Source organism: Psammomys obesus, unplaced genomic scaffold (genome assembly GCF_907164565.1).
Source record: "Psammomys obesus unplaced genomic scaffold, mPsaObe1.curated_primary_1811, whole genome shotgun sequence".
In the NCBI taxonomy this organism is placed as follows: domain Eukaryota; kingdom Metazoa; phylum Chordata; class Mammalia; order Rodentia; family Muridae; genus Psammomys; species Psammomys obesus.
Window position 1 is genome coordinate 3,416,728 of NW_026589732.1, and position 16,012 is coordinate 3,432,739.

The window sequence follows — 16,012 nt, forward strand, 5'->3', positions numbered from 1 at the left end:
ATGAGTCTGTCCCACTTGGAGAGCACAGGAGATTTCGTGGCTGATTTACTTTTCTGTAGAAGGTACCAAGTCAACAAGAGGAGCCAGGGACAGTGCCCACATGCAGAGCCCCTCAGGGGACAGACTGCCCCTCCTGGCAGTGCACTTAGCAGGTCCAGCTGTGACCTCAGGCTCTACCTGCTTTCTCTTTAAACCAGGGCAGGGGCTGGGGCTGGTAGTTCTTCAGCCCTGCCAGAGAGACCACAGCCAGGCCCAGTCAGCTACGATTGCTCCATCTAGCCCTTAGCCATCTTCAAGTACTCAGTCCCTGTGGAACAGAGGCTTCTGCCCCAACTGCTGAATCATGAGATGGCAGTGAATCATCTTGAACGTTTTACAAGGCAGGGGTCAGTGAGGGAGTGGTCACGAGAGCCCAAAGAGATATTTCAGCACCCTACAAAGGCATTACCAGATGTGTGGCCATTGAGTCCCGAAGGACTGCAGAGCACCACCGGATTCTCATAGTCAACCGTGAGCAAAGAAAGCAAGTCACCGGTGTAGACTCTGCAGGGGCCTCCAGACGTCAAATGCTCACTGCTCCATCACTGCAAGAACCCCCACGTGTGTCTCCAGTGCACGTCAGCCAGCCTTAGCCTGTGTCCTGCCAGTGAGCATGAGTCCTCACGTGACACATCCTGGTGGCGCTGACACGGGTCTCCCTGGGGCTTCCATTCTTGCGCTAGATCTTCTCAGAGGCCACCTAGTGTGTTTGCCCTTAACCCCTGGATGGTCCTTTAGAGAGGAGATGTTCTGGGGACTCCTCTGCTCGGGGAAAGCCAGCCAGCCAGCCTTGCTTCCTCCGCCATCCTGGTGGGGTATGGTTTTCATGGGCTTCTAGGAGGAAGAGAAGCAAGTACCAGCATCAAATCTTCTGCATTTAGCTGGAGGTCTGGGCTTGGTTCTGCTCCACTGCTGACGTGTCCAGACTGATGAAAATGATGTTGCTAGGCGGTGGGGTGGGCAGGGCAGAGTGTGTGTGTGTGTGTGTGTGTGTGTGTGTGTGTGTGTGTGTGTGTGTGTACCAAGAAGGAAGGACCTGCTGTGCATGCTGGCACCTACCTGGAATCCTAGCACCTTCGAGGTGGAGGCAGGAGGATGAGGGGCTAGCCTGGGCTGCATAAGAACTGGTACCTCCCCCACACCCAAAGGTGGAGAGAGTTGGTAGTGTAAGAGAAAAAAACCCTCTGCTTTTCCTACCAGAAAGGCAATAATAGTTTAAGATTGAAATATCATGAGAAAGCTGAGCAGTAGAATGTTATTTGACATGTAAAGGCAAATTCAGGAAGGAGTATGAGGCTGAGCACTTAGTCTGGAGTGGGAGCACTCACTGAAGGGGGAGCACATGCCAAGCAATGGTCCTCTAAGTGGGTGATCCCCAGAGACAGCTGGGGACATGAAGAGAATCCCCGTTGTTGCCCTTCACCAGGGTTCCTATGGGCAGAAGGAAAAAAGCCTTCAGAGAGAGCTGGCCAAGCCTTAGTCCTCCTCCACAGGGAGTTTAATTTTTCAACTCTTCTCACTCATAATTACTTTAGTTCTCTGGAAAAAATTAGAATCCAAGAGTCGCAGGAAGTCCGGGGATCATTTCAGTCCAGGGGTGAGGAGCAATGGTTCAGGGGGTGGTTGTTTTTCAGAAACCTCCTGAGCTCTTTGCCCTCTAAGCCACACGTGGATTCCTTTTGATGAAAACTGTCTTTCTGCCAGGTGTGGTGGTGCATGCCTGTAGTCAAAGCACTTGGGAGACGGAGGCAGAAGGATTGCCATGAGTTTGAGGCCAGCCTTGTCTGCAGATTAAGTTTAAGGCCAGCCTGAGATACGTAGCAGGACCCTGTCTCAAAAGAAATAAACAAAAAGAAGACGAAAATGTCTCTTTAAGACTCTCTAGGTGGAGCCTGATTCTAAGACCTTATTACTAGAGAAGCAGCTAGGGACCAAGGTTGGACTTTGCTGAGCAGGAGAAATGAAGCCCGGAGCTTCAATAGGTGGGATTGATGCTGCATTGTTTGACTGCCTGGACTCTGGGCAAGCCACCTCAGTGCTGAGCCACACACCCTAAGTATAGTAAGAATAAGGTCTGGGCTGGGAGGGGCACTGAGTGTTATATGAGTCAGAGTGAAATGACACCACCACCCCCACTCCCAAACCAATTTGGTGGTGCTTGGGGAGCACTCTCTGAGGGACAGATGCAGAATCTTTGCAGGCAGACTCCCAGTGTCTTGGACTTAGAGCTGGGGCCAGAGTGGTATCAGGAGCAGCAAGGAGAATATATTGCTGAAGCAAAGAACACAGGCTTACCCTCCCTCTACCGGGATATTAATTGTTAACTCCTCTTCTCCATAATCACTTCAGCTCTCTGCGGAAAATAATAATCTGAGAGCCATAGGAAGTCTGGCGGGGTTATTTCTGCTCAGTGTCTTTACTGTGCAGTGGGGGGGTGCCACTCTCACCCCTCTGAAATCTCTCTGCAGGAATTTGGAGGAACTGATGTCCCAATGTGAATGGAGTTCATTTCACAGCCTTTGGAACCAGAAACTTCAGGGAAATAAAAACTGCCTTTTCTGGGTCAGAATCTGGATGATTCTGGGAACTTGTCCATAGAACAAATTGATTTATGGGGACCCAGCTGTGAGGAACTGTACACAACAGGGCTCAGCGGAGATACACTCCAGATGTGGCCTCATTAAAGGCAGGGCTGGAACAATAGGGCCCAGAGGCGTCCTTCGTCCACCGGGCCATGAAGACAGGGTGGTCAGTGGTCTGCGGTGGCACACCGCTGTCTCCAAGCTGCAGAGCCGCTGAGAACTCACTCTGTCTAACTCCAGCCACTATAGATGGAGAGCCAGAGGCCCAGAGAGGGAAGGCAGCAGCCGAGTGTCACATAGCACTGGGACTCTCATTTTCTGCCACGGGGCCCGGGGTCAGTTCTCGCTCAACACTGATTAAAGAGGATGGCGTCTTTGGTTATTATCCTGTAGCTGTGTTAAAAATACTCTTAAGGGAGAAAAGGTGTCCACTGTGGTGGGGAAGTCAAGGCTGAAGAGCCTAAAGTACTGTGCACGATGGAGAATCAGAAGGGTGTGTGCTGAGCCCTTGGCTGGCTTCCTTCATATTAGAGTCCAGGTTGCCTCGCCCAGGGAGAGCGGCTTCACCACAGTGAATTTAAGATCACCTGTCACAAGCGTGGTCCTGTAGAGCCTGAGTTCCCGAGTGATTCTAGATTGAGCCACATTGGGAATAAACGCTTACCCTTGCTGGTGGCAAGGCTGGTGTAAAGAGTTGACCTGAAGCCTTGCCCACCCTAGAGCTGAGAGAGACAACACCATCTCCGAATGCCACCTGAGCTCCTAGGCCCTCGGTGACACCATCCATGACCCTCACACCCTGGAACTGCCCTCATGGGTTCTTGTTCAGGGTGTCTGGTCTCTCTTCCAAGGACCAAGGGAGTGGATCAGACATGGGACATGTGCTAGCTGCTATGTCTCGCTTTGAATTTAATTTTAGTGTATGATGTTTTTATTTATTTCCAAGTATTTTAAGTAATAAAGTAAAAAATAACAAGTAAAAATGTAAGCTCATTGCTGAAAATTTAGAAAGTATGGAAACATTAGGGAAGCACTTGAGTTCTCGTGTCCAGAGACAGTACCACTGAAGTATTTCCCTCTTTGTTGCAGGAGCCTGAGCTACAGCCACTCCATCTAACGTGGTGGTGGTGGTGGGGAGAGAATGAACATGTCTTAACTAAAAACATACCATTTTCTCATTCTCTTCTTCTCATGCCCCACTGGTCTCCTTCTTGACTCCAAGTAGAGCCTTTTATGTCATATTCATAGATAAATAGATGATAGACAGACAGATCAATAGATAGTGTATATAATCCAGATTCTACACACGAGAGAAATGTTTGTCTTTCTAAGTCTGCTTCATGTTGTTTGATGTGGTGATCTCCGGTTCATTCGTTTCCCTGCGAATGAAAACCGCCGTTCTTCTTTACCGCCGGGTAACATGGCGTCCTGCGCGCATGCCGCGTCTCCTTTAGCCGTATTGATGGTGGTCTGGACTGGCTCTCGGTTGTGAAGTATGAACGATGCTGCAGTGGAAGCAGATGTGCAAGTGTCTCTGGGGTGTGCAACTTGGATATGTTCTGGCACAAGTGCCCAAGCGGGGTGCGGCCGGACCTGAGTGGATCCTACCAGTCTTTTTTGACCACACTTCCTTTCATCTGACTGCTAAGCCAGGCGACCCCAGCACTGGAGAGGCAGAGGAAGGCCGATTTCTGTGGGTTTGAGGCCATCCTGGTCTGCACAGTGAGTTCCAGCACAGTCAGGGCTTTGTAGAGAGACCCTGTCTCAAAAACCAAAACCAGAACAAAACAAAACAAAACCGTAGAGTCCAGTAAGGACTCTGTCCCTCAGGGATCGCAGAATTAGGCTCCGGCATACCCAGGAAGTCACCCTGCACTCCAGACTCTGCCCACTCCTACTTTTATTTTACCTTTCCTTCCTTCCTTCCTTCCTTCCTTCCTTCCTTCCTTCCTTCCTTCCTTCCTTCCTTCCTTCCCTCCTTCCTTCCTTCCCTCCTTCCCTTCTTTTCTTTTCTTTTCTTTTCTTTTTGTTTTTCAGACAGAGTTTCCTGTAACTCCAGCTGGTCACAAATTCCTGGTCCTCCCACCTACCTTCTGACAGCTGAGAATATAGGTGTGTGTCACCACAACTGGCTGTCAACTCTTGTTATAAACACCAAAGTTTCTAACCACTAGAACAATGAACACAGGTTACTGTGTGTGCTGCGTATGACATCATGCTGACTGATTTTCATACGTAATTTTGTTGAGGTTTCATGACAACCTCACGATGGAAGTGGTTTACATTATAGATGTATGCTTTCATTGTTTAGTGTGTATGTATGTATGTATGTATGTATGTATGCATGTATGCAGGCCAGAGGAGTCACCACCCTCCTTCTACCGTGCAGGTCTTGGGGATGTAACCTAGGTCATCAAGCTTGGAAGCTTTTACCCACAGAGCTATCTTGCTGGCCCTGTGGTGTTTTTCTGCCTGTGAATTTTAGGAGGAGAAACCGAGTCTCAGAGAGATTTGGGCCCCATCTGGGCTGAGCAGCACTGAGTTCAGTGAGATTATAGCTTCCTGTGATCTGGCCGCTTTGTCTGTTAATGTAGCCAGAGGACACAGTGGCTCCCAGGACAGCCTTGTCCACCCCGGCTCTCAAATGCTAGACTCTGTGAGGCAAGCCTTTGCACCTGTCCCCATCTTCTGGCTCCCAAACACCTTCTTCCCTTTATGAAAAAATCTCCCAGAGACAGCTCAACTCAGTTAGAATCCTGGAAATAATAGTTCTCAATCCTCCTAGTCCAGGGTGCCTGTCACGTGCAGCGCCTGTGATAGATGCCTGGCTGCTCTGATAGAAGGTGGGTCACCTGCCGGTACCCTGCATTTCCCTCTGCTCCTCACCAGTTATAGCAGAACAGTGTACTTAGAGCAGAGCCCAACTGAAGAGGGGCGTTCCACCGTGGTCTGTGTCTGACATGGCTTGTAGATACACCTTTTCTTCCCAGCTATGGTGAGAATCAAGAGATGCCTTCTCGAGTGTGGGCCCTGGGCCCATGCCTGGCCCTGTTCTTGCCAGCTGTGTAGAGTTGGTGAGGAGACCCCACCCATGTCCAATGCCCTCAGAATCATGTCACAGCATGGTTCTGCCTCTTAGGCTGTCTACTCCTCACATGGCCCAGAAGAGACTTCCCTTCCGTGGGGTGGAGTTGCAGAAGCACACTTTAAAATATGGGTTGGCTTTTCACTTTTGGTTGTTTGCTAAATTTGGTCATAATCGTGTCTTCTCGATCTAAAATGAGTAAAAGGAAGCAGCTGTCCTCAGGGAAGGCCCTACAAGGAGCAGGGCGGGGGGTGCACCACAGGCCACTCTGCTTTGTGCTTCCTTCCTGAAGGGCTGAGGCCAACTCCGAGGAATGAAAGGGCTTGGTGGAACCCAGGAGAGGGCTCCACAGCCTCCCAAGCTTCACCACACTTTTAAATGTACAGAGCAGGGAGCTCTGCCCCTCGGGAATGTAAATGCCGACACTGATGCCATCCTGAGGAACTAAATTCTCTGGACCCCACCAATTCCAAGTTATAATTCCAGTGAGGGTGGCACACTTCATCAGCATTGTCCAGTAGCCATGACCAGGGAGCAAGTCAAGGCCATCCGACCCCAAGTTCCAGTTGTACCCTTGAGGGGAGCGGTATTCCCTCCCTCACCCGGTGCCCATCTGTGGCTGGAGTATAGACACAGTATTATGGGTGACACACTGGGGCACTGGATGACCCAGCATGGTCAAAAGAGGGGACTGGGGTCTGGTTCTTGTCAGATTACGGTGGTGTTAGGCTACCAGTAAAGACCTTAGTGTACAGTGAGCTTCTGAATCGTGAAGGTGGGACTAGGGAGGGAGCCACGACTGTGTCAGGACCATGTCTTGCGCCAGATGAGCTGAAGTTCACACAGGGGTGGGGAGAAGTGGACTTGCAAGGGGAGGAGGGCTGCAGCTGGCTGTGGAGCTATTTCTGATTGCGTCACGCTTCCTTGAGCATGTGTGTCCCACTCCTCCCTCAGTGAGCTGCACAAAGCTGCGATTTGATCACCGTGTGGTTTGGCTTCTGTCCCCAACCCTGAGCTGGACCTTCCTGCCAAGGTCATCGGCCTTTCGTTTGTTCGAGCCCCTGAAAACTTCTCTTCCTCATGTTCCCACACCCCCATGCTCTGTTTGACCCTGTCTGTCGCCATCTCTGCTTTACTTCTTTCTCCTCTCAGCTGCCATGTAGATCCTGTTGCCCATGGCTTCCTCCCATCATTTCTGTGGACAATTTCCCTTCTTCATTCTTGAGCCACGTTTTTCAGTATCCCACTGGACCCTCTTGTGACCTCCATGTTCTAGCTGTGGCTTGAGATGAGCGACCATGTGTTTCCCAGTGAAAAATGTATTCAGCCACAGTCAGGGGACAAGTCCCATGGGAGGCTTTGTTTTCCTTATGTAAGAGGATGTCTCTCAAGTTCATGCCTACCATGAACAGGTTAAGTCCTCAGGCACTTCCATTTTTAGACCAAGTCAAGGGCTTCAAGCACAACTGTATCCAGGATGTGAATATAAGGCCTTAGTGTTGTTCACTGCCTGCCTACACACTCCCATCCTTAGGAAGAGGAGGCACATACAGATTTGTTTGTGTCACAAATCATGAACCAGCCCAGCCCTGGGTCCTGGGACCCCTTAGCTGCAAAGTAGGCTGCTACCTTGTCATCAAGGTGTGGGAAGGAAGGAAGGAAGGCAGGAAAGAGGTGAGGGTGGCACACTGTGGCAGCATTTTGTTTAGTAGTCATGGCCGGTTTAGCAAGTCAAGCCCACCTGTCCCCAAATTCCAGTTGTATCCTTGAGGGGAGCAGTACCCCCTCCCTTGTTCTGTGCCCGTGTGTGACTGGAGTACAGACACAGCACTATGGACGACACTGGGGCACTGGATGAGCACAGTTCTGCTAGATGGCAGAGCAACTCACCAGGAGGAGTCATTGGCCTCTGACTGACTCAGGGCAGCCTCTCCTCACTCAGTCTGGCTACCAGGTGTTTCTGCTGAGATCCAGTGTGGCCCAGCTCTGCCCTTTTGCAGCTTAATCTGTGGGGTTCCATTCAGAGAGGGATCCATCGCAGCGAAGAACAGTATTTCCAAGTTCTCAGAGACACATACTCCCTTCTTTTTCCTTTCTGTTTCCGCCCGTCCCTTCTTCCGTTCTTCTCTTTCATCCCCCGCCATCTTTAAGTAGTTACTGACTTCATTTCTTCTTTTATCTTTAACAGTGTCTTTTATTTATTCTTTGACAGTCTCTTATGTGTACGCACAGGACCACGATCATGTCCAACCCACATCCCTCCTCCTCCCATTTCCCCCAGCTTCTGGCATGGTGAATATCGAGGTGATCAAAGTACTGTCAAGGACAGGGGAGATACTCTCAGAGTCCAGTAGAGGTTTTCCAAACAGAGATGCAAGGAAGGCTTGTCCAAGCAGAGGAAGCAGCTTGTGTTGGCCTCAGAAACCTGCAAAAGCCAGGAGTATGGAGATCCATGGGCTCAGAGCCATGGGTACTCTGGGAGAGTTGAGGGTGGGGCTGAGGAATGGAAGGCTGGCTAGACAGGGACTTGCTTTGCTTGACAAGTCCTGCTAGAGGTGTTCTTTCTCCTGAAGGGCCAAGTAAAGTGGGACCAACAGCTTTGCAAACAAACACCTCCTGCCTTCATGCTGCCTGCTGCCCTCAAGTCTCTTGCTTCTCTCTTGAATGAGTCGATGCCTGGCTTCACTTAATTTCCACAGGAAACTGGCAAGAGAAACATCCGTCTAAATTCCCCCCAAACTCACTCCAGATTTCCAGGGTCAGAAAGGGAGGGTCTCTGGGAGGTCAGAGGTGCTGGTCCCAGGATTGGTGGGCTTATGCTGACTGACCCTAGGTGACAGCAGCAACCCTGTGCCAGCTCCTGGCAGGATACAGCTGTTCAGAAGAGCTTCCCTGGGAAGGTGGGAGATCAGCTGTGGGTGGGGGAGGGAGGCTAGTGAAGGCCCGTTCCCATGGGCTCCTGCCCAGCACTCCAGTGCTACTGAGGTTTCTGTTCCTGGGGAAGGGCGTGGCCAGCGCTTCAGTGTCCCAGCAGCTGCTCTTGCCAGGGAGGCTGCTCTCCTCACACAGTCCTGAGACACTGGCCTCAGCCCACTGTCATCATTTTGTTTGCAGCTGTACAACCATGTCATTTGTTTAGGGGACACTTTCTCTTGTGTGACTCTCAGCTAACAGCGTGGAACTGATAGGAGCAGGTGTCTGTCCTGGGGACCTGGAGGAAGGTCCTCCCTTTCTCTGAGCCTCTCTTTATCTGAGGGGCTCTGAGGTATCGGAGGCACAAGCTGTGAACGTTGAAATAATCACATAGACAATTCCTTCCTGGGCCCTGGGTGGCTGTATGGCCCTTGGCAGGTCCTTTAGCCTTGCTAGCCACCATGTCCTTCTGTGAGGATGAGGGACTGGTGAAGGTGACAGGGACACCTGAGGAAAATGGAGTAACTTCCTTTCCCATGACAAAATAGTGTCACATCTGTCCATTTAAGAACTAAGTTAGCACAAGGGAACCACCCTCCTGACATGACCCTGTGCAGATCCTGGCCGAGTCTGTGAAGGTCACAGAATACCCCAAAAGCATGACTGATGCCTGACTGGGGTGACTCTTTGGCATGTCCTCCGCTCTGTGGGACTCTCCCAACTCCCTCCTACCCACACTGTATCCTCACACTCACTCTGGTCCCCTCCAGACCCTCGACCCCAGAGGTGAGGGGCTGACGTAAGTGAGAGTACAGGCAGGGTCTTTCAGTCTTGATTGCCCGGTGTCTCCATCCAGAGAAAGGACAGTGTTAGGGGAACACGCAGCCCTCTGGGGAGGTCCTTCCTCCTGCAGTTCCGCCTAGAGGCTCTTCTCTGGCTCTGTAGGACTCCCAGCCTCTCTCCTGTTCTCTCCTGGCTCCTCCCACTTTCATATCCTAACATCTCTGAGCATTTGGGGCCCTGCTGCTCAGTGGACCTCTGTCCCCATCTCACTGCTCACAGCTCCTGGCTCCTTGGGTTTGTAACTGCAACTTGGACTCCCTCGTTTCACTGCCATTCGACTTCGGCAGTGAGCTATAGGAGGGTGGAGGCCATGCTGGCCTTGGCCATGTTACTGTTGGCAAGTACCAAGCCTGGGGATGTATTGGCTCTCTTACCAGGGAATCTAGGATTTGGAAGCAAAAGAACCACAACAGGAAGAGGAGCCACTACAAGGCATGTGTGGTACACAGAGACTCCCGCCAGCATTGTGGGTACGGGTCCACCCAGACACTCAAGTCACTTCCCCTAGGTCCTTCCCCACACCTCAAGGGCTGGGATAATCTTCGAAAGAGCATGACCACACAATAGAACTGTTGAGAGGCCACAGAAGAGAAGGACAAAGGTGTGTGTTGCCCTCTGCCTTGGGTCATGGTGACCTTGACAGAGCAGTTTCAAAGGCCTGGAGATGGGGAAGAGACTGTGCTGCCGGGAGGGAACTGGAGTGCAGGAGGAAATGTTTCAAAGGCCTCTCAGGGGAGAGATGACATTAGCTGTCTGTGTAAGCAGGATCACATCAACATTAATTTGGAAATATTTCTGAATAATAAAAACCAATTCATCTATAAGACTGTCTGTTCCTTGTCTTATTGTTCACTGGAAAGTAGGATGTCAGAGCTGGAGGGACTCGGAAGGGCAAGGATTCCAACACACTTCAATGTTTCACTGGATGAGGTGCCTGAGGCTCCAGAAGGGAGGGACTCACCCAAGGCCACACGACGAAAGAGTCCTGCTGGATCTCAGGCTCCTGTGTGTCTGACCCGGGGCTCTTTTTCCATATTGCACATTATTTCTGTCCTTTATTCTTTATTCTATCCTTTAGTCTTTCTGAAGACTCTTTACTGGTTGCAGGAAATGGAAAGCATCTTATTTAGTTATTTTTAGTTTATTCAAAATGAATAAAATGGGCAGCAGGTTTTTATTCCTTATATATATCAGAACCAAAGTTATGTCTTACGTAACAGCAAAATGAATGAGAAGTGGCTTTGCAGGGAAACAAAGATGTCTTTGAATATTTAAAGCTCTGGGCTAAGCCCCAGACTGACCCACACGGCAGGGCTCAGTTATCCTTTCGAAACCGATGGAGAAACTGGTGTGTGTGTGTGTGTGTGTGTGTGTGTCTGGGTGGGTCTGTGGATGTGTGATTAGCAGACTCCATCCATGAGGGATTCACAGGGCACCCGGGTAAAGCCCCTGAATTGAGCTTCCTTAGTACCAACTACAGTTGTTATTTTTACTAAAATGGAGAGGTGCATGAAGGATTTGCCCACCTGATTGTTTCTCTGCGTGAGCATGTTCATGTGTCGTGGGGCCGTGCATGAATGTCCATGTGTGGAGGCCAGAAACAACCCCCGGTGTTGTTCTTTGGGAGCAGTGTGCATTCTTTTTGACAGAGTCAGTCACAGGTCTGGAGCCCACTAAACAGGCTTGGCTGGCAGGCCAGTGAGCCCCAGGGATCGGGTCCTCTTGCCTCCCTAGGGCCAGGGTACAAGCACATGCCAGGGTCGGCTTTTTCTCTCCTTACATACAGGATCACAGGTTCTCCGGATGCCACTCAGGCCCTCCCAATTGCATAGCAAGCCTTCACTGACTGAGGGCTACCTCTCCAGCCCCTTCTTGGTCACCTCTGATTGGACAGTTCCGCAGTGCTAAGCATGCTTGCATTGTACAAATGTCGCTGACCTTCATCTCCTGGGAACCCATCTCGCAGCAGCTCCCCACTTCACAGCTGTTCTGCTTTCTATCTCCTAAATCTGGCAGTGATGGGGAACCGTTCAGCATTCATTCTCTGGTGACAGGTTTGCTGGTTTTCTGTCCTGCTTTGAGCCGACTCCCTGGGTTCTGACCTCATCTGGGAAGTGTCAGCAAGTACACCTATTCTGTTGGAACTTTCTCTTAAAAACCAATTCTGATTGGGTGGCCTCAGAGGATGATCCAACTGATTGAGGATGGGAGGATGGAGAGATGACATCCGTTAATGACAAAGACCATAAATGTCCTGCTTGCAGAATAAACATGGCTGGGATCCTTGCAAGGCAATTTGTGGGGGGTGGCAATTAGTTTTACAGCACAGCCACCTCCTAAATTTATATCTCTGGGTCTGTTGCCCTTATGTCTGGCTCTGACTGGTCCCTTGGGAAGCTATGCTCAAGGTGCCCTCTCCTTTCCCGTGTTTCCTGTGGTAATTCTCATTTTCTCCGTCCTTCCCTCACCTCCTCTCTCTTTCCATACAATAGGCTCAGATGGAATGCACGTGTTTCCTAGGGGAAACTATTCTATCTTGGATGATTTCAAACATGCACGAAATACATTTTGATAATATCCGCTCACCGTTCCTCTCTCTCTCTCTCCCCCTCCTTCAGGAACCCTTCTCCACACTCTCGCTCTCCCCTCCCACTTTCATGTCTTTTTATTTTTAAATAGCTCACTGAGTGTAATTGGGGTAGCTTGAGTGAATGAACATGGGAACGGGGTTATTGACAGGATGACCGTGGGCAGTCTATGAGCGGGTACACCCTGGAAGGGGAATGCTCTCCCCCGCCCCCGGCAGCATTAGGCCCCTTGCCCATCCATGCTGTAATGCTTACTGGCTTGATACTGTGCAGCAATCCGCAGGTGCTGTGCATTCAGGAGTGCAGCAGGCACCTCAGGGCCAGAAGACAGATTTTTCACAGCACTCCTCCCATCTTGTAATTCTCTGGCTTTCATCTGACAACTTTAGAATGCTTTTGTTTCTATTAGTTTATTTGATCAAAATGTCAGTGGTGTGTGGTGTTTAGACTAGAACTTATCAACCCCATTTTTCAGGTGAGGAAACTGGGACTCAGCGGGTTGATGGAACCAGCTCAGATCTGTGAATCACTAGAGAACTCATGTCCTTAGCCCAGGGTCCATTCCTCGGCTCCACATATGCTGGCATTTATTAATCTGATCTAGGAAAGAAGCTGGAAACAACAGAATGTCTGCAATACCACCACTTGAGAGGTGGAGGAAGCAGTTCAGAGGTTCAAGATTCTCCTCGACTTGTATACTGAACTCAAGGCTATCCTGAGCTCCATGAGACCCTATCTCAATAAACAAGAAGGCAGAAAAAGGAAGTGTAGCATAGCAACACAGTTGCTCATGCATGGTTCTATTCCCACAGCCTCCGGTGTGACCTCAGACCCCTACAAGAAGGTGGTGTCGCCATCAGAGGCCCAAATCAGGGAGCTGGGAGTTGTGGATGACGTCTCCCTCCTGTTCCACAGCCAATCTTCCAGTAAACCAGTGAATGTAAACACTGAATGTGGTCATTTCAACACACCACTGACCTCCAGGCCTCCCCAGCTCAGCCTGAGTTGATCCTTCATGGGGCTGTGATGTTTATTTCTGTTCCTTTCACCTCTCAGTTCCTGGTAAATGTGGATCGGAACAGGTTTTGGCTAGGTTCTGGACTGCAGGGTCTCTGAGAGCCGCTTGGGTGGTTCAGGGTGATTTATTATTGTGGGGAGTGTGTTTGAGGCATCCCAGAGAGACGTGGACAGTCCCAGGGTCTGACCTTTCTCCCTGCTCATCCGTTGTCCACACGCAAGCCACTCAGACCTCTGTTGGCCAGACAGCCATCCTGCCACCGTTCCCTAAATAACCCTCCAACCTTCCAGCCCTCTGACATGTCCTAGCATATGCCATCACTTGCATCCTAGCATCTCCAGGGTCCCCTCACCTGGCTGGTGCCCCATGCCCAGTCAAAGCAGTGTCAGCTGCTGCCACTCTTAGCCCCCACATTGGGGAGGCCACCTAGTTAGGAAGGTCTGGCCTCATCAGCTCCAGAAGCATCTTGCAACCAATGGCTGCCTCTGCTAGGTTCATAGCTGCCTCACTGCATTTGTATCTCTCAGAACCATGCAGTTTTTTATATGGCCCAGCTGCACCTGGGGAGATGCTTTCTAGGAGACCACATGCTTGTATATAATCGTCTTCCTTCCTTCCGCTACTCTCTGCCCTCATGCAGTCCCTGGAGGCTCTTCCTTACGGACATTTTTCTGTTCCCGCCTGTGTCTCTCAGAAGCTATACCTTGGCCACGTGCCTCACTTCTGGCCACAGAGAGACCTTCCCATGCCATCTGTCATACCTTTGCCTTCCGTTCTTCCAACCTTCACAGCTCCTTTGGGAGTGTCTGTGAATGATAGTGCTGTGTGCCATCCTGTCTGTTTCTGTTCACTGCTACATTGTCAGGTCTGATTCAAGCTCCAGATGGCTAAAAAGGGGAAAGGTAGTATCTTAATCATCACTTTGACACAATATAGAATCATGCAGGAAGAGGGACTCTATGAGGAATTGACTGGATTGTGTTGGCCTGTGGGTTTGTCTGGAAGGGAGTATCTGGATTTCATTAATTGAAGTAGTTAGGCCTGACCACTGTGGGTGGCACCATTCTCTAGGCAGGGGATTCTAAGCTGTGTAAGAGTGGAGAGGGGGACCTGAGCCCAAATATGTGTGCATTAATTTATTCATCTGTTCTTGACTGTGGATATGATGGGCTGGCTGACTCAAGTTCCTGCTGCCTTGGTTTCCCCAAATGATAGACTGAACCCAGAACTGTAAGCTGAATAAACACTTTGTCCCCCAAGTTGTTTTTTCCAGGATGTTTTATCACAGTAACAGGAAATGAAACAAAGACAGAAAGCACCCTAAATCCCTAAAACACAAATGAAAAACACTTGTAAAAGTATAGCAAGCAGAGGGGCTGGAGAGATGTCTTAGTGGTTAAGAGCGCTGGCTGTTCTTGCAGAGGACTGGGGTTCAGTTTCTAGCACCCACAAGGTAGCTCACATCTGTAACTCCATCCAGTTTCAGGGATTTTATTTATTTTTTGTTATTATTATTATTATTTTAATTCTTTATTATTTTATTTTAAAATTGTTTTTATTTTTATTAATTACAGTTTATTCACTTTGTATCCCCCCTGTAGCTCCCTGCCTCCTCCCCTCCCAATCTTCCCCTCCCTCCCTCTTCCCCACCTATGTCCCTCCCCCAGTCCATTGATAAGGGAGGTTCTCCTCCCCTTTCCCTCTGATCCTAGTCTCTCAGGTTTCATCAGGAGTGGCTGCACTGTCTTCCTCTGTGGCCTGGTGAGGCTGCTCCCCTTTCAGGGGGAGGTGTTCAAAGAGCCAGCCACTGAGCTCATGTCCGAGACAGTTCCTATTCCCACTACTATGAACCCACTTAGACACTGAACTGTCATGGGCTACCTCTGCGCAGGGGTTCCAGGCCATCTCCATGACTGGTCCTTGCCTGAAGTATCAGTCTCAGAAAAGGCCCCTGTGCCCAGACTTTTTGGATCTGTTGCTCTCCTTGTGGAGCTCCTGTCCTTTCCAGGTCTTCTTATCTCCCCCTTCTTTCATAAGATTCCCTGCACTCTGCCCAGAGTTTGGCTGTGATTCTCAGCATATGCCTTGATACCCTGCAGGGTAGAGCCTTTCAGAGGCCCTCTGTGATAGGCTTCTGTCCTGTTCCCTATTTTCTCCCTCCTCCGATGTCCATCCTCTTTGCCTTTCTGAATGGGGATTGAGCATCTTAGCCAGAGTCCTCCTTCTTTATTAGCTTCCTTAAGTGCTCAGATTTTAGTATGTTTATCCTATATTATATGTCTAATCTCCACTTATGAGTGAGTATATACCCTATGTGTCTTTTTGCTTCTGGGATACCTCACTCAGGATGATCTTTTCCAATTCCCACCATTTACCTGCAAATTTCATGATTTCCTTGTTTTTTATTGCTGAGTAATATTTCATTGTGTAGATGTACCACAATTTCTGTATCCATTCAGAGGGGCATCTGGGCTGTTTCTAGTTTCTGGCTATTACAAATAAAGGTGCTACAAACATGGTTGAGCAGATGTCCTTGTTGTATACTTGAGCATCTTTTGGATATATGCCTAGGAGTGGGTATAGCTGGATCTTGAGGAAGCGCTATTCCTAATTGTCTGAGAAAGCGCCAGATTGATTTCCAAAGTGGTTTTATAAGTTTACATCCCCACCAGCAGTGGAGGTGGGTTCCCCTTTCTCCACATTGTCTCCATCATGTGTTGTCACTTGAGTTTTTCATCTTAGTCATTCTGATGGGTGTAAGGTGAAATCTCAGGGTTGTTTTGATTTGCATTTTCTTGATGACTAAGGACGTTGAACATTTCTTCAAGTGTTTCTCTGCCATTCGATATTCCTCTATTGAGAATTCTCTGTTTAGCTCTGTACCCCATTTTTAAATTGGATTACTTGATTTGTTGCTGTTTAACTTCTTTAGTTCTTTATTTAT

At 49.6% G+C, this 16,012-nt stretch overlaps 1 protein-coding gene across 2 annotated transcripts in view; it reads left to right on the top strand.

The window, feature by feature from the left end:
- Positions 1-16,012, top strand: part of Galnt12 (polypeptide N-acetylgalactosaminyltransferase 12) — a 68,109-nt gene that overhangs the window by 32,234 nt on the left and 19,863 nt on the right. The window contains exon 10 of one of the 2 annotated variants that reach the window (XM_055605225.1): positions 9,840-10,226. The exons of the other annotated variant lie outside the window; for it this stretch is intronic. Within the exon in view, the coding sequence (XP_055461200.1) occupies positions 9,840-9,848 (9 nt within the window). The 3' untranslated portion in view covers positions 9,849-10,226. Of the gene's footprint in view, positions 1-9,839; positions 10,227-16,012 lie in introns of those variants that run through there. 2 annotated transcript variants of the gene reach the window in all.